This window comes from Pogona vitticeps, chromosome 5, assembly GCF_051106095.1.
Source record: "Pogona vitticeps strain Pit_001003342236 chromosome 5, PviZW2.1, whole genome shotgun sequence".
Classification (NCBI taxonomy): domain Eukaryota; kingdom Metazoa; phylum Chordata; class Lepidosauria; order Squamata; family Agamidae; genus Pogona; species Pogona vitticeps.
The window spans coordinates 24,221,151-24,245,913 of NC_135787.1; the positions used below are offsets into that span (position 1 = coordinate 24,221,151).

The 24,763-nt window shown below is 39.2% G+C and overlaps 1 protein-coding gene and 1 long non-coding RNA gene across 8 annotated transcripts in view; one reads left to right on the plus strand and one right to left on the minus strand.

Moving 5' to 3' along the window:
- SGMS2 (sphingomyelin synthase 2) overlaps positions 1–18,324 on the plus strand; it is a 40,457-nt gene extending 22,133 nt beyond the window's left edge. For 6 of the 7 annotated variants that reach the window (XM_020796403.3, XM_073001831.2, XM_078376568.1 and 3 more), the window contains 5 exons: positions 6,315–6,990; positions 11,959–12,076; positions 12,207–12,360; positions 14,791–14,957; positions 16,285–18,324. In XM_020796403.3, the coding sequence (XP_020652062.2) occupies positions 6,536–6,990; positions 11,959–12,076; positions 12,207–12,360; positions 14,791–14,957; positions 16,285–16,488 (1,098 nt within the window). In that variant the 5' untranslated portion in view covers positions 6,315–6,535 and the 3' untranslated portion in view covers positions 16,489–18,324. Of the gene's footprint in view, positions 1–2,138; positions 2,228–6,314; positions 6,991–11,958; positions 12,077–12,206; positions 12,361–14,790; positions 14,958–16,284 lie in introns of those variants that run through there. The other variant, XM_020796404.3, reaches the window with a different exon arrangement.
- Positions 1–24,763, minus strand: part of LOC140707615 (uncharacterized) — a 25,690-nt gene continuing 927 nt past the window's right edge. The window contains exons 2-3 of the long non-coding RNA XR_012087776.2: positions 18,437–18,517; positions 1–5,090 (exon numbers count right to left, since the gene is read on the minus strand). This is a non-coding gene — a long non-coding RNA (uncharacterized LOC140707615). The remainder of the gene's footprint in view (positions 5,091–18,436; positions 18,518–24,763) is intronic.

A 24,763-nucleotide genomic window follows, 5' to 3' on the forward strand; every position in this document is an offset into this window, starting at 1 on the left:
TTTATATTTATATTTATATTTATATTTATATCCCGCCTATCTGGAGACTCTAGGAGACTAGAGGAGAAAAGAGATTAGTCAAGATGAGTTGTTGGCAGAGCTCACTAAACAATTCAGTAAACAATTTGTTGAACAGAATTTTATGTTTAGACTACAATACAGCAGAGAATTTTTATTTTAGAATTTAAAATGTGTGTCTTAAGTGTAACATCAATGTGGGTAAGCTACAGGCTTAATTTAAGTGGCTTTTGAAATTAAAGCTTCTCTCAAACATTAATGTGTAACTCTTTTAGGAGTAAAGAAATTCTCCAGAGTATCAACGGAAGAGGGAGGGAGGGAGCTGTTTCTTTGTGGATTCTTGTTCTGTAATTTTTGTTCTCCAGAATAGCAACTATCAAATTCTGTAAAGAGTGTCCTTGTAGACGGAAGTGATTGAAAATAGGTTTCTGGGTATTGCCATTATTGATATCAAATTTCTGTCCAGACAAATGGGACATTCTATGCAGAAAGAATTAATGGAGAGAAATCAGACATTAGAACCAAATCTTCAAAAGAAAAGAACTGAATATGAAACAGGGGTCGTAAATCATTACTAGGTGTGAAATGCAACTTGAGTCTACCAACCACCAATATCCCTTTATCTTAAAGCCCTGCATGAATGTTTTGCCCTATAGTCTCTGTATTTTCATTCTTATCTTTGAAGAAGTAGACTTGTTCCTTGAAAGGTCACATAAAATATGGCAGTTAGTCTTTAAGATGCCACAATGTCTTTGTCTTTTTGATTTTTTGCTTTCTTTTGTGTTTCTTGTTGATATGCTTGAACATAATACGGCTACCACTTTGAAAACTACATCCCTTCAGGGTGGTATTTCCAAATTCTGCACTATTTGTTCTTACTACATTTCATGAAACCGCATTTTATAGAACCTACAGTGTGAAACGGCATACCACATAAGCCTAGAATGCAGAACTAAACTTTGAAAGCCTACTGAAACAAAATACCTATGCTTCCCCAGTTCCATTAGTAATCATTATAGCAGGGTTTTTCTAAAGACCAGGTTTTGTTCCCAGAATCACCACTGGATTTGCTTTGTGATAATCAGCCATACACAGCTCAAAATTTATAAGACTTGATTTCCTGCAGTTGTCATCAAAGTCAAGTGATGATTATCTTGTGTTCTTCTCAATGTTTCTGAAAAGCAGACCTTGACTTAGATGTCAATAATGAAGCACTTTGAAGCAGTAGGGGGGTTAAGCGGGTGGTACGGAGTTAAAAGAAGTCTTCTTGGAAGGAATTCCTTTACAAACATAGATCAGTGTATCGCCTCCTTTTAATACCTTTTGTTTGAATTATAAACATAGTTCTTTTATTCTCTTACTCTTACTCCTTTTCCTGTCCTGGATTGAAATGGCAGACACACCCAGTTCTTACATTCAAATGATATGTGTGTATTTTCCATATTAACTTTCCCAAACAATGTACAGAAAGCTTCCTTCCTCCAAAAAAAATCTACTTTTTATTTCCTTTGCTCATAATCTGTCAGAAACGACGGGGGGGGGGGGGGGTTGGGATTATGCCTCTGAGATTAATTCATGAATCTCCAGATTTATCTGTGATCTGAGTTGCTGCCTTATAACTGATGTTCTTTTTCCGTAAGGGTAATTGTTGTTTATTATGTGCTGTCAAGTCAGAACTAATTTATAGTGACCTTAATAGGGTTATCAAGGTAAGTGAGATATTTAAGGAGTGGTTTTAACAGTTCCACACCCCCAGTGAGCTTCTGTGACTAACAGAGGATTTGAATCACTCTCCACTATAACTGTAGCTGTCTTTATATTGGCAAAAGGAAAACACTGCACAATGCATGGACATACATTCATGGGTGTATCTTGTGGCAAATGTGTGCTCTGCTGCCTAAGAATCAATAGTCTGAAAATAATTTACAGTAACATTGAAAAAGAGCATTTGATTTTTGTTTATTGTCTATCAGCCCTATAGTAATAATCACATTTCATTGTTTTTGCACAGTAGAGACAAATTTCTATAGTTTTGTTCATTCAGATTAAACATTTGTTTTTCAGTACAGAGCTTTGTTGTTTTTTTAGTGTCTTAATCATTGTTTCTTACTTTATTTAGACTTGCAATTAATGGTAGTAACTGCGTTATTCCTTCATGACTGATATCCTGTTGGCACATTCTATTGTTTACATTGGTTTGAAAACAAAGGTGAGCCAAAGCAAATAAACTCTAGTGAGTAGAACATTCAGAGCATAGTCCTTTGACTGATTGCTTAGTCATGTGTTGTTCCCAGTGATCTTGACCCAAGTGTTCAGTGTTTGTAGCATACAAATGACTTGGTTTCTAATGGCTACAGATTATTTGGTGCTACTTCTAGTGATCCAGAGGAAAATGTGAAGCCACACTTGGCATACAGATATGAGAAAAGAAACACAGGTCAACAGGAACATGTTTCAGTCTCTAAGAGAGGAACGGACAGTCAGAAAGGAAACATGGGGTTCTCAGCTCTATTCTCCCTCTTGTAATGAATGTGGAGGATTGTCATATTTTAGGAGAGAGAGGAGGGTTCTTAATCCATTGATTGACTCATGCAGATGCCTGCCATTCCATGTTCAATCATTGTTCTCTCCTTCCTTTTCTCTACCCATAAGACTCCAATAACTGGAAAGGTTTGTTTGCAGGGGAAAATTTGTTCTGAAAGTTAGCCATGTGTCCCATGCACCTCCAGTTCTCCTCAAGTGCCTGGCCTGCATTGCATTCTCAGCAGATACAAAATAGGAGCATGCTTGTCAAAAGAATTATGTTATGTGCCCATGTTTTGTCTATGAACATAATATGGGCACAGACTGTCCGGTATAACTGTTGCCAGTGGCTTGAGATTTTCTTAGTGGCCCTACTTGAGAGCCATGTGTCACATGCAAAACAAGCTTGTCTGGTGTTAGGATCTTCTTGGCAGTAGTAATAATACAGCAAAACATCTTGTGGGGAATCATGCTTCAGCCCTTGTCTGTTAATATTTATGTGATGTGCAGGCTATACTTTCCAGCACGTCTTTGTAGCCATTATTGGGAGCAATGAGCTGCTTATTGTTGCTTAACAAATGAGGTTGGTTTTGTTGTTGCTGTGTTTTTTGATAATGTCCTGCTGGTCTCTTGTTTCATTTTGTTTTTAATCTCATGTAATTTTACATTTGTGCATCAGATAACATGGTCTATAGGCCACAAAAGGCATATGCTGTGATAAGTGTATGATGGTGCCACAGGACTTTGTTTTTGTTGCAGTACTGACATGGCTATGCCTCCTTTAATTTGTGAGTTTCCCCAGGTTTTTTGTTGGTGGTGTGTTGTTCAAAACATGAGATGTAAATGTAATACTAATCTAGTGAGAAACAGATTAGATACCTAAATTGATGATATAATGTAGAAGCATGGCTAATGTCGAAGTATTTAGAGTGATGCACATATGTATATGGGGAAATCAGTCTTAAAGACCTATTATCCAACTTGTTGGGATATCAGTGAGAGTGCTTCCATACGTCGTTCATATATTTTGGAACGCTTCTGCTAACAGTTCCAGCCATGTTATCCTCCAAGATACTGCATTCCTTCAGCCAATTTATTAAAAAGTTCCCTGTGACACTAGATAAGCATTCCATGGTCACCAGGCATGTTCTGTCTGCATTCAAATGGCTGCCCTGCGAAGCATGGGTCCGGAAAACACAGGGCAGCCATTTTGTGAAGCCGAAAAAATTGTCGTCTTGCGAACAGTTCGCGAAGCACGGACCTAATCGACGTCCATCGAAAATCCCCCATTGGAATGACTGTTTTACGAATCGCTATAGTGATCAAAAAAGTCATCATTATGCGGATTCGTCGTTTAGCAGGGTCGTCGTCTTGTGCACTGTATTCTGTATTTGATGTGTCCATGATGTCTGATGAAGTGGACTTGTCCATGAAAAGCTCACATCAAAAATTATAAAAGTTAATCTTGAAGGTGCCACCACATTTTTTATTTTTTTATTTTATTTTTACCTATAATGCTTGCACAGACTAACATGGCTATCCCTTCAACAACTACAAGGTATTTTTGTATTTGATGAATATATTGGAAGAAGATTACATCCTATTTTAGGAAAAAGGAAGAAAAAAGGAGGTTATTTATGCATAAAGGGAAGCAATTTTAGAGAGGATCAATGAGCTTTTCATGGCAGAATTTTTTAAAAGCTAAATGCATACTTGATAGGGTTTAAGCTTGTAACAAGAAAGAGCAAACAAAGGAAAGCTTTGCTATTAAAATTTGCAATTGTTTGATGTTAGAGACTGATGTTTAAAGATAAATGGGAGGATATAGAATATAAGTTAACATCAGCACAGTGGAATTAGATCTTTGAGAATCTTAATAGACTATCTATAGAAAAAATCAATTAAAAATAATCTATGATATTACACTTCATCTGGATTGAACAAAATGTTTCCAGGATGAAATATGATATATTGGTATTGTAGAAATGGGAATAGTACATTTAGACATATATAGTGAGAAATGCAGTAGAGTAAAAAGGTTCTGGAAGAAACTACATAGTATCATTTAAGAGGTACTACTTTATGAAATATGTCACAAATTTTCTTACTGAATCTGTTAACTCCTTTTGTTCATCCAGTACATCAAATAATGGTACTTTATAAAGTCCCCATAATTTATTTGTTTTTACTTCAAAATATATTTACCACACCTTTCTCCTTAAAAAGGACCCAAGTTGGCTTACATCATTAAAAGACATTTAGAGCTAAAATGAGTATACGAATATTTAAAAGGAACAAACAGAAATCTGAGAAATGGTAAACAAAAGCAATACGAAAAACATGCTCAAAGCTGGAAGGCATAACAGTCCATTAAAAAACCCAATGAGACAGTCAGTCACTGAGGAAAAGCTTGCCTGAAGAGAAAGGTCTTTGCCTGCTTGTGGAAGATTAGCAAAGAAGGGGCCAGTCTGGCCTTCTGTGGGAGGGAGTTCCGAAGTCCGGGAACAGTAACAGAGAAGGTTCCCTCCCCTTTACTCACCAAAAAGCCCCTGTGAAAGTGATGAGACTGAGAGAAAGGCCTCCATTGATTATCATAATAACTGGACAGGCTCATAAAAGGAGATGGAGTCCTTGAGATAGCTTAGACTCAAGCTGTTTAGTGTTTTATAGGTTAAAAACAGCTCCTGGAAATTGATTCGCTGCCAATGGAGCTACTGTAACAGGAAGTTATGTAATCCTTGTGCTCAGCCCCAGTTAGCATTCTGGCTACAGCATTTTCGACCCACAACATTTCCTAACACTTTACATAGGCAACCCCACATAGAGCAGATTACAGTAATCTAGCTGGGATGTAACTAAGGCATGTGTCACTGTAACTAACTTGATGGCACATAACAACAAACATTTAGTTTTCACTGCAAGAATCTTGATTGCTAAATATTTGGAGATTGATGAAGTTCCTACTATAAATTATGGTTATAACTGTTGATATGCAGTATTGATATGTAAATTGATGTTTGTGAAGTTGGAACAAGAAGAAAAATTAATAGGGCTAAAAATTCATAGTGTCATGGCTGCTTCTTCTCAAATTCTGGAATTAACAGATGCCAAACAATGTTATCTCATAAACTTTCATAGCGTTAATTTGAATGAGGATAGGAGTTTGCTCTCTTCCTGGTAACATTGTTTTGTGATACCTTATTATATCTTTCTTATAGAAGTTTGGATGAAAATATGCATTGCATAAACATAGGGTGATTGTATGCATATGATAGATAGATACATAAATAAAAGATATTCATTCTTTCTTATGAAATGGAACCCCATCCCTTAGTACAGTGGTTCAACCTTGGCTTCCCTGGAGAGACATAAACTTTACAAAAAATTCCACTTTTTCTTGGGGGGGGAAAAAGGGAAAAAACCCTTTTTTTTCTGGGGGAAAAATGGAAATTTTGGAAATTTTACATCTCTAGTTCCCAGATGTCCTTGGAGTAAAACTCCCAGAAGCTTCCACCACTAGCTGTATGGGCCAGGATTTCTGTAGTCCAAGAACATTTGGGGACTGAAGGTTGGGAACCACTACCTTGGCAGATGCCGTATCTTTGTTCTTTACTTCATAATAAGAACCTACCTCTAGAAAAATTCCCTGTATTAAAAAACCAACAATATTTCAGTTTCTTTGTTTATATATTATTTTGTGGTATAATTTAGCATATCTGTTGAAGGTGAGTGTGTTGATTTTGCATTTTTTAATATCTTCATTATCTTTGCAGAGAACATGTTGACAGTCCTTGGAAGGAAAACATATGAGACTTCTTTCAAAGAACTGAAGCAAAACTACCAGAGAAAGTGAGATCCACATTTTCTGCATGCTTTGTTAAAAGACTGAGATCGGTGGAAAGTGCAGGAGGCCAACATTAAAGAAGTGGAAGATATTTTAAGGAATCAAGACAGGAGTTTGTTTATTCTGCCACTCCAACCCCCGTTAGACCTGATGGAAACCATAGAGACAGCAAAGCTTGAAGAGCACATGGAAAGCCAGAACAATGAAACGGCAAATGGTTATGCTCGGCCTGCTCTTACTGTCGATGAGGAAACCAAGAATGGTAGCAGTAAACCAAAGGTCTTGTCCAATGGTTTGCGTAAAGGTGCTAAGAAGTATCCAGACTATATACAGATTTCTATGCCCACTGAATCTAGAAACAAATTCCCTTTGGAATGGTGGAAAACAGGCATTGCTTTTGTATATGCTATTTTCAACTTAATTCTAACAACTGTTATGATCACAGTGGTACATGAGAGGGTGCCTCCCAAGGAGCTCAGTCCTCCATTGCCTGATAAATTTTTTGATTATATTGATCGCGTGGAATGGGCTTTTTCTGTATCAGAAATAAATGGAATTATACTCGTTGGATTATGGATAATCCAGTGGCTGTTTCTCAGATACAAGTAAGTAGCCTAATTATCTAAGAAAATTCACAGAGTTATGCCTTCCTTAAAAACCATATGATAGTGTTGGAAATTAGGTGATTAGTAAAAATGTGTGCAGGCTTGCAATAAATATATCACTAGAGAGTGTTTCTTGGATGATCAGACATTATTTCCTAGTGACTTAGTTTTGTATAAATAAAATGCTTACAAATATGTTGATTTCCTGCAGCAAAATTACATTATATTTAATGATGTCTAAACCAAATATGATGTAGATCAATATTATACACACTTTCTTGGGAATAACTTCTGAGTAGATACATATAAGATGACACTATTAACCTTAAAGAAAACTGGCACAATAAAGAATGCTGCTGTCTGCCTTATTTCACACGTGCCAATATCCTTATGAAAACAGAGGCTCTGTCTGTAGTCATGTAGAGAAAGTAACATGGTGAACCATGCAGCTTTTCTTGTACAAACTGTAAGCAGTATAGGCTTACATGAATCCTATACACTTGGATGAGACATTTTAGTTCCGGGAGGGTAGAATCCACAGAGGTATAGATTTACAGTACAGTCATGCTGTGTTAACTCCTGCGCAGTTGTAAATCATGCTACAAAATTTCAGCTTCTTACCATATATAATTTTTCCCATGAGGAAAAAAAAACGGTTGGGATAAAAAGCCCCCCCTCTTTTTTTGGCCATGTAAGTACTTTAACCATCCCAAAGAAAAGGAAATGCAAGAAAGCAAAGTGGCTGTCCAATGAGGCCTTACAAATAGCAGAGAAGAGAAGGAAAACAAAATGCAAGGGAGATAGGGAAAATTGAATGCAGACTTCCAAAGAATAGCAAGGAGAGACAAGAGGGCCTTCTTAAATGAACAATGCAAAGAAATAGAGGAAAATAATAGAAAGGGAAATACCAGAGATCTGTTCAGGAAAATTGGAGATAGTAAAGGAACATTTTGTGTAAAGGTGAACATGATAAAGGATAAAAAAGGGAGAGACCTCACAGAAGCAGAAGACATCAAGAAGAGGTGGCAAGAATACACAGAGGAATTATGCCAGAAAGACTTGGATATCCCTGACAACCCAGATAGTGTAGTTGCTGACCTTGAGCCAGACATCCTGGAGAGTGAAATCAAGTGGGCCTTAGAAACCTTGTCTAACAACAAGGCCAGTGGAGGTGATGGTATTCCAGTGGAACTATTTAAAATCTTGAAAGATGACACTGTTAAGGTGCTACATTCAATATGCCAGCAAGTTTGGAAAACTCAGCAGTGGCCAGAGGACTGGAAAAGATCAGCCTACATTCCAATCCCAAAGAAGGGCAGTGCCAAAGAATGCTCCAACTACCATACAATTGCACTCATTTCCCACGCTAGCAAGGTTATGCTCAAAATCCTACAAGGTAGGATTCAGCAGTATGTGGACCGAGAACTCCCAGAAGTGCAAGCTGGATTTCGAAGGGGCAGAGGAACTAGAGACCAAATTGCTAACATGCGCTGGATTATGGAGAAAGCCAGAGAGTTCCGGAAAAACATCTACTTCTGCTTCATTGACTATGCAAAAGCCTTTGACTGTGTCGACCACAACAAACTATGGCAAGTCCTTAAAGAAATGGGAGTGCCTGACCACCTTATCTATCTCCTGAGAAACCTATATGTGGGACAGGAAGCAACAGTTAGAAGTGGATATGGAAACACTGATTGGTTCAAAATTGGGAAAGGAGTACGACAAGGCTGTATATTGTCCCCCTGCTTATTTAACTTACTTGCAGAATACCTCATGCGAAAGGCAGGACTGGAGGAATCCCAAGCCGGAATTAAGACTGCCGGAAGAAATATCAACAACCTCCGATATGCAGATGATACCACTCTGATGGCCGAAAGTGAGGAGGAATTAAGGAACCTTGTAATGAGGGTGAAAGAGGAGAGTGCAAAAAATGGTCCGAAGCTCAACATCAAAAAAACTAAGATCATGGCCACTGGTCCCATCACGTCCTGGCAAATAGAAGGGGAAAATATGGAGGTAGTGACAGATTTTACTTTCTTGGGCTCCATGATCACTGCAGATGGAGACAGCAGCCACGAAATTAAGACGCCTGCTTCTTGGGAGGAAAGCAATGACAAACCTTGACAGCATCTTAAAAAGCGGAGACATCACCTTGCCGACAAAAGTCCAAATAGTCAAAGCTATGGTTTTTCCTGTAGTGATGTACGGAAGTGAGAGCTGGACCATAAGGAAGGCTGACCACCGAAGAATTGATGCTTTTGAATTGTGGTGCTGGAGGAGACTCTTGAGAGTCCCCTGGACTGCAAGGAGAACAAACCTATCCATTCTAAAGGAAATCAAGCTTGAGTGCTCACTGGAAGGACAGGTCCTGAAGCTGAGGCTCCAGTACTTTGGCCATCTCATGAGAAGAGAAGACTCCCTGGAAAAGACCCTGATGTTAGGAAAGTGTGAGGGCAAGAGGAGAAGGGGACAACAGAGGATGAGATGGTTGTACAGTGTCATCGAAGTGACCAACATGAATTTGGCCCAGCTCCGGGAGGCAATGGAAGACAGGAGGGCCTGGCGTGCTGTGGTCCATGGGGTCACGAAGAGTCGGACACGACTAAACGACTAAACAACAAGTACTTTTTTGTCCCCACCAGTGTATCATATGGGGGGGGGATATTCCCACACTTTTGGAGTTATCCATAATTTTACAAAGCAGACATTATATCCTTTGGTCATCAGTAGGTTGGACCCATTCAAGAAAAAATGAGTCCCCCCCCCACACACTATTGAATGGGTTCTAGAATTCATTCAAGTATGCATTTTATTTTATATTCTACATGAAGTATTCCGGGAGGCAGTGGAAAATAGGAGGGCCTGGCGTGCTCTGGTCCATGGGGTCACGAAGAGTCGGACACGACTAAATGACAACGACATGAAGTATATTATAAATAAGCTTTATTTTATATTATTTCCTGTCATTTCTATTTTATTCATATTCTGTCTTGTGTTTTCAATGTTTAGGTGGAACATATGTGCTTTTGCAGACAATGACTCCTTTGCACATAGATTATTTTATGCTGTGCATACACAGGAATTCTCACTGATTCAGAAAATAATGCATAACACATACAGTACATTTTAATCCAATTATATTAGGTTTCTCTCTATAGTTGTAATCCCAACTTGCTCTGTCTTAAAATGTAAACGATGGCACTTGGCTTAGTGTTAATATTGCAGGCCTTGTAAATCCAAAATCCTGAAATACATTGTGATAGTTCGTAGCCCAACTAGGATTAATTGTCAAAACCAGAAAATAAGTGATGATAGGTGAAGCAACAAATGAGCATGGCAACAATATCAGAGTTGGCAGTTTTTGTTTTAAAAACACTGAAAGGATGGCGACTGTCCATAATAGTACATAAAAGCACATAAGTATATATACTTATTCTTTGCTATGATTTTCTGTAACAATGTATTAATTATTAGCAAATAAATGTGATTTTCATCACAGCAGCAAACGCAAACTCCATCTTATTCCTGTACTTTGTGCTTTAAATCACTTGGTGCTGTGATTTAAAGGAGATTATAATACAACATTGCATGCTCGGAATATTTGTTTTCTATTGGAGTTGGTGAGGTTTTTGCTGCAACCTTGGCAATAAAGTAAAAGTTGTAAAGCAGAAAGAAAAGAGGTTGAAATGCTACATGTTACAACTGAAGTAATACACATGAAGGTTTATTGCAACTGAAGTCAGGTACATAGCCACCTAAAAAATCTCATAACCATCTCCAGTTATACCATTGTGTTCAGATGACAGTTTATGGTTAGAGATGGGGACGACTCACCATTTTGGCAAGTCGTCCTGTTTCATAATTTGTCAGAGTTCACAAAGCACAAAGCTCCCCCCCAAAGGGCAGGCTAAGGGAATCCAGGCTGCCCTTTCCAAAGATGGCAGCTGCAGCTCCCTTACCCTAAATGAAGCCGCAGCTGACATCTTTGCAAAGGGCAGCCAGTGTCCCTTTCTACAGGCCATGGCTGCGGAAGCCAGCTGGAGACAGTGGAGGTGCATTGGCAGGGGGTGGGGGTGGGGGTGGGGGTGGGGTGGGTGGCTAATGTAGGGAGAAGAAGGGGTGGGGGATTGGCTGTGGGGGTGGCTGGCTGCCTGTTGGCTCGCCAATCAGCAGAATGGGAAAGCCATAGGAAGAGAGGGAAGGCTAGTCCTCCCTCTCTTCGTATGGGGGACAAATAAAAATGAGGAAATATTCATCCCTTGATATTAGTGGGGGTCTCTGGGACCCAAGAATATGAAGGGACAAATATTTAATGAATCAGCGATTTCTGATGAATATTATGATCCAATGGTTGTTGTGGGTTTTTTGGGCTCTTTGGCCGTGTTCTGAAGGTTGTTCTTCCTAACGTTTCGCCAGTCTCTGGCCGGCATCTTCAGAGGACAGCCATAGAGGATGCCGGCCACAGAGACTGGCGAAATGTTAGGAAGAACAACCTTCAGAACATGGCCAAAGAGCCCGAAAAACCCACAACAACCATTAGATCCCGGCCATGAAAGCCTTCGCGAAAATATTGTGATCCATTTATTTTATTCGTCCCCATGTCTGTTTATGATAGCTAAGTGCTAAGTCTTAAGACTCCTGATAGAGCAGACAAAAGGCCATCTGGTCCATCATGTGGTTTAGCATGGTGGCCATCCAGGTGCTTCTGGAATGTTCATAGAACATGGAATAAAAGTATTAACCCTCCCCTGCCCTTTTGAAAGAAATAGTAGTTAAATCATCCTCTAAAACAGGCAGTGGTTCTTCAGTGTCTTCAGATATCTTTGCACTGTACATATAGAACAGAAACAAATCGAGAGTGAAGAAGGTTTACTGTTGAATTGTTTAAGGCATTGTAACTCCTTTACTTCAGAGGAAATGTACTTTTAGCATAACGTTATCAATATTTTCTTGACTGTTTTTTCTCAGATCAATCGTGGGACGAAGGTTCTTTTTTATATTGGGAACTTTGTACCTCTACCGCTGCATTACTATGTACGTCACCACTCTACCTGTGCCTGGAATGCATTTTCAGTGTGCTCCAAAGGTAAATGAATGGGCTGATATACATTGACTTGATGTGTGAGATGAAGCGGCTTAGAATTTTAGTGCTAAAGTAACAAATATCTCTTTCAGCTCATTTTTTCTTTGTTCTTTTCCCCACATCTTAAATCTAGTTAAACGGAGATTCTCAGGCTAAAGTTCAGCGGATTCTGCGACTAATTTCTGGTGGTGGACTGTCTATAACAGGCTCACACATCTTATGTGGAGATTTCTTGTTCAGTGGTCACACTGTAGTGCTGACACTCACATACCTGTTTATCAAGGAATGTAAGTCTTCATTAGTCACTCATTATCAGATACATTTCTCTGCAAAAAATTTTTACAGATGTTTCTGTAAGGACTGAAGTTAGTATAGCTTCAAGAATTATTGAAGCTGTACCAGCTTCAGTGTTCGGTATAAAAATAATCTGAAATGCATATTTATAGTAAGCATAGTTTATGCTTCTGATTCGGTAGTATTGACAATAGCAGTAGAAGGTCTGGGTCAGTTCTTACATTAGGGGAGTAGCTTAAAACTGTAAAACGTGATTGCATGGATATCATTTATGTGGAGCACCTTACCAATCAGAGCAGTTTTTGCAATGGCTCTGCAGTTGCCTAAAGCAGTGGTCCCCAACCTTGGGCTTCCAGATGTTCTTGGACTTCAACTCCCAGAAATCCTGGCCAGCAGAGGTGGTGGTCAAGGTTTCTGGGAGCTCTAGTCCAAGAACATCTGGAGGCCCAAGGTTGGGGACCACTGGCCTAAAGGGTATTGCTCCAGTTACCCGGTAAATTGTTTCATGATACAAGTATGTTAGGAGTTTATATTTAGTATACTCTGTCTTGAATGACTTCAGGCTGCAGTGTATAAACCAGACCCCAAGAACTTAGGTTAGTGTAAATTTGTGTTCTCAAATTTAGCTGATTCTCTTCACAAATTTCCTTAAATTGTAAAGGACAGATGCATCCCCCAGCTTCTTTGGATAGCTGTGAGATAGCCTAGTACAAAGGAGAGTGCTTATCCTGCTGCTCAAAGTTGTATTTAATTGCTTCTCACCTCTGAATTTTCTAGTAGAGAGCAATAAATACATAATGTAATTATGTTCCAACCCTCCTTCCATAACCTTGGTTTGTATAATTCCTCTCCATTTTATCTTCACACCAACTCTGAGACACATTGGTCAGGGGGGTAGTTACTAGCTCCATATCATCCTTCAATGAGTATCCCTACTCATAGTCAAAAACTCTACCTAGACTTGAAATTGCAGAAGCCTTTTCCATTAATATTTTATGGCTATAGGAATAGTACTAAGGGATAAGTGTGTCTAAAATTGCCACCCCATTCCCATTTATTTTTTGAATTGGCAATAAAACACGGTAGTGCACTGCTTATTTTTTATCTGTTAATTGCATAAACTGGATGAAATAACCTAAATAGGCACCGATGCCATTATCCTTCAGAAAATGAAATTAAATATACTGTGATGTAATTTTGGCCTTATTTTTCCTTTCTTAAACACAATTACGATTTGTGTGCTGTGATGTGTAAGAGAGTGGCTCCTAAGTCATCATCGATGGGAAAAGTACTTCAGTAGTATAGTAGCCAATACCATTTACACTCCTCTTAGGTAAATGGATTGGTAATACAAATATTTTCTTTGACTTTATGCTTTTGGATGCCAAATTATTGCAGTACAGAAGTCTGTTCCTATGAGCTCATAATTGTGAGGCTGAAATCAGTGAGAGGTATTCTTTAACACTCCTTGGCCAAAGATCCACTTCTTTAGCTTTGTATCCAATGGTAGTGGAGTTGGATCTTCCTTTCCTTGTTCTATAGTGCTCTGTGGTATCCTGCTCCCCCCCAAAAAACCCCAACAACAACCTAATTTAGAGGGCTTCCTAGCCCTCTAGGTTTTCAGAGGCACAGGGCACTGCGGAAGAAAATGGGGAATGTTGGTTCTGGGAGAAGCAGTAGGAACAGGCAGAAATAAATCATGCAATCCTACTCCTTGTTTTTCTGCTTCTGCTCTTTTTGGCTCTGCAAGAAAGCAGTGTTCCAGGTAGCAAAGAACCCAACTGGAGGGAAAGTATAACACAAGTGGTAGTTTACAGTAGGTGGGGTAGGCAGTTTATGTAGAGAAAGGGTCAATACTTAGCATCACTAATTACTAAAAGATTGTTTAAAGGCATGACTGTACTGTCTGACATGATGTACACAATGAATGATACATGGATGTACAAAGACTGCTATAGATCTATTTGCACTAGGCTGTCTCCTTTACAAGTGCACTGGCTCGCCAAGATCATAGGCAGAGATCTTTCCTTATCACAAAAACTGGAAATGTCAGGGACTGAGTCTGAGACCTCTGGCTTGGAAGATGGTGCTTGTTATATCGCCCTTTTATCTGTGGTATGGATGTGTGATCCGTTCAGCATAGTGAAAATTGTTCAGGCTAGCTGACAAAAAAGCCCAGCTCTTTAAAAAACTTTGTTCAAGAAAGAACTTCCACTGCTAGACCCACAATATGGGTTCATTGTATATGGCAACTTGTGTAAATTAAGCATAGATGTGTAATTTGCATCTTAGTGCATGTGCAAATGCATGCATGCATAAACACATTTATACATACCAATAAATTCAAATTAAGCTCAGTCTGTTTTCAACTGCAGGTGTCATTCCCAAACTGAACTTATTTACATGTGTTCATTTTTGGACAGATTCACCTCGTCACTTTTGGTGGTATCACTTGATCTGCTGGTGCATGAGTGCTGCTGGAATAATCTGTATCCTTGTAGGACATGAACACTACACTGTAGATGTTGTAATTGCTTATTATATTACCACAAGGCTCTTTTGGTGGTACCATGCAATGGCAAATGAAAAGGTAAGTAAGAGTGCTCGTTATTTTCTCACACTTTCAAAACACTGTTGATTATTTGAAATCTATAGACCTATTTTGAAAAATGTATAATGGCATGATACCTGCATTAAAACAAAACGTGGTGGTGGTATCTCATTTTTCTTTTTGAGGACATTGCTCTATTTTTGAGGTCACGTGGCTTAGTAAAATGACATTTCAGTCCAGCAAAGCATAACAAAGTCCATTTGCATTCAAAGGAATTAAAAAGGAATGGAATGAAATGCCCAGTCCTGTCCATCTATACTGAGGAACAGATCCTGAGAAGCCAGTGTGCTGTAGTGTAGTGGATAGAGTGACAGGCTAGGATTCAGGGTGACCTGGGTTCACATCCCTGCATGGCCATTGAAACTCACTTGGGGGGGGGGGTAGCACTGGTAAAGCCACTCTTTAAATATCTCACATGTCTTGAAAACGCAAATAGGTTCTTCATAATTCAAATGCAACTTTATTGCACATAACATACAAGCAAATCCAGTATATTTTAGTAACCTTATTCCCAATAAATTCGCCTAGGCGTAATTAAGCATTTAAATGTGCACTACCACTGCATGGGTTTCAAAGCTTGAGTTATAATCATAGAACCTAATTTGGAAGCAGCAGTGGGGGAACTGTAGATTAGTTAAGTACCGTAGTTACTAAACAAACCATAGATCCTGACTTTAGCTAATGGCTTGATTTCTTGACAAGACAAGCTAGAGTTTCTCATTTATAGATACCAAGCACAAATGAATTGTATGCAGTTTTTCTAGTTACTCTGGCTTTTGGGAAGAGCCAAGTGGAAATGGTTGCTTACTGGCTCTCTCACAATAAATTGGTCCTATTTAGATTTTTTATGTCTGGAGTGCTGGTTATTTTCTGACAGATGAATATGCATTTAATGGTTTCTTCATAGCTTTAGTGTCTCTGCAGTTACACTGTAAGGAGCAATATTGCCTAAAAATAATTAGCTTGGAAGATTTACTAGTTTAAGACTACATCTCCCTCAGTCCAACTCCTATTACAGTCAGTAGCCATGAAGGTTTGGATATTCTAGGAACTGAAATCCAAATAACAACAGTAAAGCTCTGAAACTAATGGAGTGAGTGTGCATTTTGAGTGCAAGAAGTGTAAGCATATAACCTGAAGGATCATCTTGTTTGATAGTTATTCCTATGATTTTTAACCTGTAGGCACTTCTTTTTTTGATTAAAGGAAAAGTTAGCATGTTCCAAGTGGCCATAACCGTGTGTGTGTGTGTACAGTCTAAGCACAAACATAATATATGTATTCTGCTTTTTCTCCCTTATGGCAGAACTTGAAAATATCATCACAGACCAACTTCCTGTCTCGAGCATGGTGGTACCCAATATTCAATTTCTTTGAGAAGAATATACAAGGCTCAGTTCCTTGCTGTTTCTCATGGCCAATATCTTGGCCCCCTAGCTGTTTCAAGTCTTCATGTAAAAAATATTCCCGGGTTCAGAAAACAGGAGAGGACAATGAAAAATCCACTTGAAGACAATGAAGACCAGAAAATGGATTGACTCTATACTTTTACCAAACATTGTGCTATAACCAAAGTTCTTAAGATGACTAGCTAATTGAAGAAGTGGACCAAATGTTGTGCAACTGATCTGAGAAAAGACAACTGTATACACACACACATACACAATAATTATTACCCCTTGTTATGTTTTTCTAGTCACATTATGCAGTTCATCCCACTCATCAGTGACACTCTGGTGCCAAATGAATACTTCCTGAGAGGAGCCTGGATGTTGGCTGCTTAATGAGATTAAGAGGTGCCAAAGAACACATCACATGATCAGTTGATAAATATCGTTCATCCATAAAAGCATCCAAACATAATTATCAACTTCAGATTTCTGAAGTTAAATGAACAAACCATAGTAAATGACAAAGGGCACGATACAGGTTTCTCCAGCCATATACATAGTAACAGAAATTGTCAGGCAGTGATTTTTGTATTCTCACTAGTGAAGGCAAGTTTGTGATATATGACTGGTGAAACCAGAAGTGATCCTTGGTCTGTTTTTTTATTCTCTTTAATGGGATTGAACATATTACAACTCTGTAATGCCACTACAATTTACATATACCTTGGTTGATTTTTACATTTTTAAAAAATAATAATTTTATATATGAAAATAAAACCTACTTTACCTGATGATACCAAAGGTTTCAAATAATGTCTACTAATGTCATCAGAGAAAACTAATTTATTGTTAAAATACATATATAAGCCAATAGAACTATTTAAATTCCTGCTGGACAGTTAGCTTATGTGAAATGTGTAAGGAATGTTTAAAAGATGGAGTTTTAGAGTAAAAAAAGAATGTTGACAATAGTTCAGGCAGTAACTAAAAATACAGATGTGGGTTTGGACAATGGCCAGAATTCACAGGAATGACTCCACAATTTAGAATGTGTTATATCTTCTTGTTGTCCCTCTGTTTTGTTCATAGAAATTTGTTCCAAAGGCTAAAGGAATCTTTGGAAATAGGATTTAAAACAGGGTGCAGGAGGCTATATGGATGAGGGGAAATCGCTCCAAATTCCTCTTTCTATTTTCTCAGTTGTTTTCTATCAGTGGAGTATAGGAACACCAAAAGGATACAACACAGCAGAAATCATGGAGTCAAAACATATAAATGCTGGCAGTAGATTGTTGACATTCAGTGGACATAGACTCTTTAGCAGTATCAGCATTTTCTTCTGCTCTAACACATAGGTGTATGACCAGCATTTACATGTATTAGCACATAGCATATGAATTTAAATGAAGAATTTAATGGCAAAACTTCCACTGATGCTCAATTCATTGACTTCAGGCTTGCTGAAACAGACTCCCCGAAATGGTTTTTCTTCAAACATTTATAAAGAAAAGTTACATTTCTTCCCCTCCACCCCAAAACTATAGAATGTTGAGCTGGATGTGATGCATTTACAAATTAACCTCACTTGTTTTTCCTTGGCATGGATTTGAGTTGTGCCAAGGTTATTCACTGCAAAAGGTGTGTTTTTTGTTTCACTGTTGTCTAACACTATTATCAAATGGTCATAATGGCAAGTCTACTACCTGCTTGCTTTCAGGGTTGGTTTCTCTGAACAAAGTGTCTCATTATGACATGAACATAAGATGTGGGAGCACCATAACTTAATTAAGCTAATGTTCAGGAAAGTTAACATGGCCCACTTCTTTTGTACTGTTTTGTGCAGGAATCAACCAGTGCCATTAGCATTACAATATCTGCCAATTAAATATGCTGTATTTTTCCTTGTTACCAAATGCTTTTATAAAAAATTTAAGTAAAAGCAATGTTCAGAAAAATGACTCTTTGAGTTTGTCTTATTGTATGCATTTGCTACAACTTGTAAATAATGTATTGAAGGTTATCATTAAGTAACAAAATAATGCAATTAGAAAATATGCCCTGACTTACGGTTCAGAAAGGAAGTCTGAAGGCGTCCTCCATTCATAAAACCAGGCCACAAAGCTAATTTGGGTTTTCAGATCACTTTGGCTGCAATAAATTGTAGTACAACAAATAATGCATTCTGATCACAAGATACAGCAAAATGTGGTCCCTTCATCCTTACAGTTTACTTTTACTTTTTCTCCCTAGAAATATTTATCAAGCTCATTTGCTTTTAAGTCAACTCTAGGCACAGACGTAACTTTCTGAGTGTTAATAAACCAGATCTTTTAGTGCACAGTGTGGTGCAATGGCTGATAAATTTACAAATTCATTTTTAAGACTTAAAGTTTAAAACAAGCTTCTCTCTCCTTCACTGGAGACCATGGTCACAGTCTAGAGAACTATGATAAAACTAAGTTACATGGTACTGTACAATTCCTTCCTGTACAGTAGCATTGCTATACCAGATCACATCCAAGAGCAACTACAAACGTGTCAGAATACATATACTGTACTAGGAAAACTTCCTACTCTGAGTATAGAACTCAGTGTGTAGAGGATCAGTATGTATATATAACAAAATATATGGAAGTGTTGGTGAAAAACATGTCCTTGCATGCTTCAAAATCAAGAAGCAATATAGGTGGTAAGTTTCTGCGTGGAGGAAAAACCTTACTATGTTCCTTCTGTGCTTTCCATACATGTAATAGATCCAAACAGTGATGGAATTTCAGGAAGTACACATCAAATCCACCTTTTCCGTCTAGTCCTAAATCTGAAAAGCAATTGAGAGCATTCATACAAAAATCAAGAATACATTTCCTAACGTGGGAACCTTTTGCCTTGCTGCATTTTAGTCATCTAACTTAGAACAGGGGTCTCCAAACTTTTGACCGTGAAGGCCACATCAAAATAGTTTAATCATTTTTGAGGGCCAAAGGAACAGGAATGTGTGTGCAATTTCTGTTGTCAACCCCACCCCCCGGCAGAGAAAAAGAATCATACAGAAAGAATATCAATGTGTAGATATTGGTATCTCTTCAAGACTAAAATCAGTATCTGTGGTATGTCCCTTTCGGCTTTTAAAGCAAAAACCAAGCCACAAGTACAGCCAAAAAGGTGCTTACAAAACATTATATAAAATATTGTGCCTTAAATCTACCTCATATCCAGAGCAGGAGAATGGATCATGATGATGATGATATAAGGTACTCCATGTTATAATGTAAAAAGAATTATCAGGGCTGGGTGATGCCTGAATGAGATTTGCAAAACTAATTTTCATTAGCCTACCTAAACATTTATTTTTCACTAGCTTGGATCAAGAGTAACATTTTGCTTTGTTTTCCATTTGCTTCAGTAAGACACGAGGAATTACTAACTCACTCCATTTATTTCTATTGGACTTGAGCTGCTTTAAATTAAAGTGGCTTCTTTTTTAACAAGCTCTGGAGTATCTTGATAAAGGCAACATATTTCAGAACAAGCGATTTGGCAACACAGCTTGTACTAATTTCAAAGCAACCATAGCACAACTGAAAGCAAGCTCTGGTGCCTTGGGGTCTGCATAGTTCTTTAAAAATCAATAAGTGCTGGCTTTGCCATTGAAGAATTGCAGCTTGAAAAGAACATACTGTATATGGGAATGGGTGTGATCATGCTGATTATATAAACTCTGAAAAGTTGGGGTTTGGTTTGTGAAATACTGACCAATACTGAAACAGTGATGTCTACGTTGGCTTGGGCATGTAATGAGAATGGCTGATGGTCGGATTCCAAAAGATTTCCTGTATGGAGAATTAGTGCATGGAAAGCACCCCAGAGGGAGACCACAGCTGTGATGCAAGGATGCAGTATCTGCAAGCAAGATCTGAAGGCCTTAGGAATGGACCTCAACAGATGGGAAACCTTGACATCTGAGCGTTCAGCCTGGAGGAAGGGGGTGCAGCATGGCCTCTCCCAACTTGAAGGGACCCTTGTTCAGCAGGCCAAGGCGAAGAGGCAGTCCCCAAACCAGTAAAATCAGGGAGCTGGACAGGGGACAGATTGTATTTGTCTTCACTGTGGAAGGGATTGTCACTCTTGATCTGGCCTTCTCAGCCACACTAGACGCTGTTCCAAGACCTCTGTTCAGAGCACATTACTATAGTCTCTTGAAATTGAAGGATGCCTACATATATATGACCAATCCCTATTCCGAACCATTCAGCCAGAATCAGGAACACAACAGACGTTCTGATAGTTCCACTATTCTGCAGAACGAGCAACCCAATTGCCATACTGTACATATATAAGCTTCATGTATGTATAGTTTTAAATCATAACCGCCATAATATCTGTGTGCCCCTCCACTTATGAATCCTGTGGACTTTACTTTTAGAATGTTGCAAATTAAACTGGATGTGATACTAATTAGCCAATTTCCAATTAGTAATTTTCGAAGTGCAGAAGAAAATGGGAGTGAACAGGATGGATCAAGTGATACTAAGGCACCTGTAGGGTCTTCCCATAGGTAACAGAGCAAATATATACTATGATATATAAAAATGGCATTAAATTTCCCATCTGCAGGAGCTTTGAAATTACAAATGGATAATTTGGTTACAGATTTCTTAGCATGTCAAATTTCACCCCAGAAATCTCTGTTGGACAGAACAGAGAACATATGAGAATTGTAGCTCCTTGTAGAAAAGGAAATGAATGTCCTCTGTCCACAGCATTCTCTGTGCAGTGTATAACTGAAGGGCGAGTGATCTGGAGAGCTGTTATCCATTAGACTAGATGAACTGATGTATTGTGTCTTGTATATAGTTCTTGAGTAATTGAGTTATGAAAAGTAGATAATGTGGTAGTGCAGTTTTAGATCTGTGCAGAGGTACTATACAATGTGTATATTTTTATAGAAATAGGAAGATCAGAAAAGTTCTAAAAGGAAAAAATTGTTTCAGGGAACCATTTGCAAATGGCTCCCAGTCATATAAAAAAATTCAAACATGCTTTTTCCACACAGGGCAAGGAAAGACATCAGGTATTTATTTCATTTCACAGAATTTCCTTTCCAATGAAAATTTAAAATCATGTGAGAAGCATAATCCAAACCTTTCGGCTGTAGTATGTGGTTGTGAGCAGAGGTTTTTTATATCATGGTCAATCTGAGACACTGAGAGCGGTGATGATAGCTGTGGACTAGAGGTGGAGAATCTCCAGGTGTCCTGGCGTGATATACCCCCATCTCTGTACTTAGAACATGCTCCCACCACCGCATTCCCAAAATGTTACCTTACAAACGTAAAGATTTTTAAATTGAAAAATCCACCTTACACCATCTAGTGGCCAATAAAAAATAGCAACTTTTTTGAGTGGGGAGACCAGGTGTGTGTGTGTGTCCCTCAAATCAAAATAAAGGTGCCCCGATACCCCCAGAGGGCACAAGGGATTTTTGGAACCATAAATCTTTGCATTTTCAACAACTAAGATTAGCTGTAGGGTGTGTGAGGTGTTGTTGAGACTGCATGTTGCTAACTCCTGCTATAGACCACAAATGGGCACCTTTTTCGTTCCAGGGTCAGTCTTCTGCCTCTGTGGCCCTCCAGAGGATGGACAGACCACCAAAAATTCCCCTAAAGGCAAGCACCTAAAACACCACTTTTGATTTTGAAAAACCCTGTGGGGGGGGTAGGGTTTCTTTGTTTTCTTTTAATATGTTTTATATATTTTATATGGTTTTAATAATATTTTGTAAGCCACCAAGAGTACTGTAGTGGTATGTTTTTATTTCTAAATAAATAAATAAATTTGAATAGCAGCAGAATTGTTATGGCACACAAGAAGAAAATGAAGAATATTTCCTTGGTGGCCAGGTAGGCATTAGGGTCATGATCTTGTGGTGTATCCAGCACCAGTACAAATCAGACTTTCTTTTCCACACCTTGCCGTTTGTGATCTTCATGAGATATCTGGATGCGAGATTATTTAGATCCATTTCAATCTGGCTTCAAGCCTGGTTATGGAATGAAGACAGCTTTGCCTTGGTGGATGACCAGCACTGGGAACTAGACAGGGAAGTGAGTCTCTTGGTTCTGCTGGACCTCTCAGCAGCTTTTGATACCATTGACCATGGTATTCTTCTGGACTGCTTCTCTGGGATGGGACTTGGAGAGACTTTTACAGGGCTCCGGTCCTTCCTGGAGGGGAGAACTTAAATGGTGGGCCTTGCACAGGGCAAGCTGCATAGCCAACAGGTCTCATCCCAGCCCTTTGCTGCCACCTACTGACATCTGTCACCCGAGGCGACTGCCTCACTCTGTCTAACAGCAGTGCCAGGCCTGAATATTCTTCTCATCTGTTGTTGCAATGCAGATGTGAATATGCTTCCCCATTTATTGCCTTGAGATATTATGACAATGTGGCCATTCCCCATTGTATATATCGTGTATGTAAATATGTATTGCTCTGAGAGATAGTTAAGAGCTGTGCTGAGGGTTGTCTATTTCTGTGAAGAAGCTGTCCAAGGACTAATGTATGCTCTTGTTGGAACTTGCACAAAAACAAGCATCTACTTATACAGATATTCAGTTCTTAAAACAACCAACCAACCAACCCAGCCATAAGGTTTATGAATGTGGGATATTTTACCTCTGTGTCCATGATTCAAATTGCCAGGAAATTATTGCATATTGCTGCACAATATTGTCTTTGCATTGCCAGCAGGAAAAAAAAGATGTTGACAACACCCATGACAGCAGTCAAGATGGTCTACAGCAGTGGTCCCCAACCTTTTCTGAACAGCGAACCAGTTGGGGGGACGGGGTCTGGGTGCAGGGGGAGGGGCATCCCCTGCAGGTGGGCAGGGCACACACAGGCATGCACAGGTTGGCAGGGGGCACTCACGTAGGTGAGTGGTGTGTGCTTGCAGGTGGGCAGGGCACACATGCATGCGTGGATGGGCGGGGGACCTGTGTGGGTGGGTGGGCAGGTTGTGCGTGCAGGTGTGTGTGTGAGAGAGGAGTGCATGCAGAGGGGCAGGAGATCTATCTCCACGAACTGGCACTGGGCTTCAGACCAGGGGTTGAGGACCCCTGGTCTACAGGATACCCTCTTGTGCTGAGTACCATTTACAAAGTGATACCATGCAAGGGAAAATCACAGAAGCTGGCTCCTTTTCATCAATTAACACTTCTCGCCCAAACACAAAGCAATTGTCAAGGCTACTTTTCAACAGGTTCTCTAGGTATCTATTGCTTGGAGCCACAAAGTAATAAAAATATATAGAAGAAATGTATCTTTGAGATTAACTTTGTGCACTCAAGTACATATCTGTGCAGCTGGAAGGTACTGGATTATTAATCCTCAAAGATTTCATATGAATTTGGAGTGCTTCTACCCCATGCAACCTGACTCACATCACACTCAGCCATGTGTATCAAGAAACGTTTCTTTGGGGTTGATGTTCATTTATGCTCAAGAATGGAGCACCACAAATCCAGAATTTACGAGACTGCTAAAGGATAGATGTAGATACTTATAGCAAAATCTTATTTTAAATCACTCTCAGAGATGTGCAGTGTCGATCTTTCTTTGCAAAATGAGGCTTACAGGGGATTTACTTGAACCTTTAAATTAGGGCATTTGATTGGCTGTCTTATTTGGATTGAAAAAATTAGTGTGTCTTTGTGAATGGTACTAAGCACAAGAAAATATCCTGAGACCATCTTGACTGTTTGACAAGTGTGTCATTAACACCCAACCTGCCCTCAGCTGGAGAAAGCCTGGCATCCTTTTTCCTACTGGCAACCTGGGCAAAATGTTGTGCAGCAATATCGGGCTGGTTCCTGGCGTTTTGAATCCTGGATATTGAAACACAACATCCCACATGCATGAACCCGAGTTTGTTTGAAGAAGGCAATATTCATATTGTGCAATCATTTTCTCAAATGGCAAAGAAGGGGCTACGGCACAGTAACGTCGGGACCTTTGGGGAAAGAATTCAGAAAGTCTTCAGTCCCTCTGGTTTTGTACTGAATCGTTTAATGTGAAAAAGGGGGTGGGAGATTTCCTCTCTGTTCTGTGCGAGATGACTGGAGGAAACCACACCTTCCTCGCTTACTATTCTAACATTCTTCCCCCAATTTCGTGTTATTCTAGGAACTGCTGGATAACTCAGTGTGGTTTAGGTCTCTGGTTGGGAGTTCGGTTCCCCACTGTGCTTCCTGGATAGGGGCTGAGTGATCCGCACCCTTCCAGCGCTGCCGTTCTGAGATTACATAGATTAGATTATTTTAACCTCTTCAATGCTTGACCCCACTTCCTTGTGCCCTCCCTTCTGTGTCCCTGTGTCCCCGCCCAGCTAGA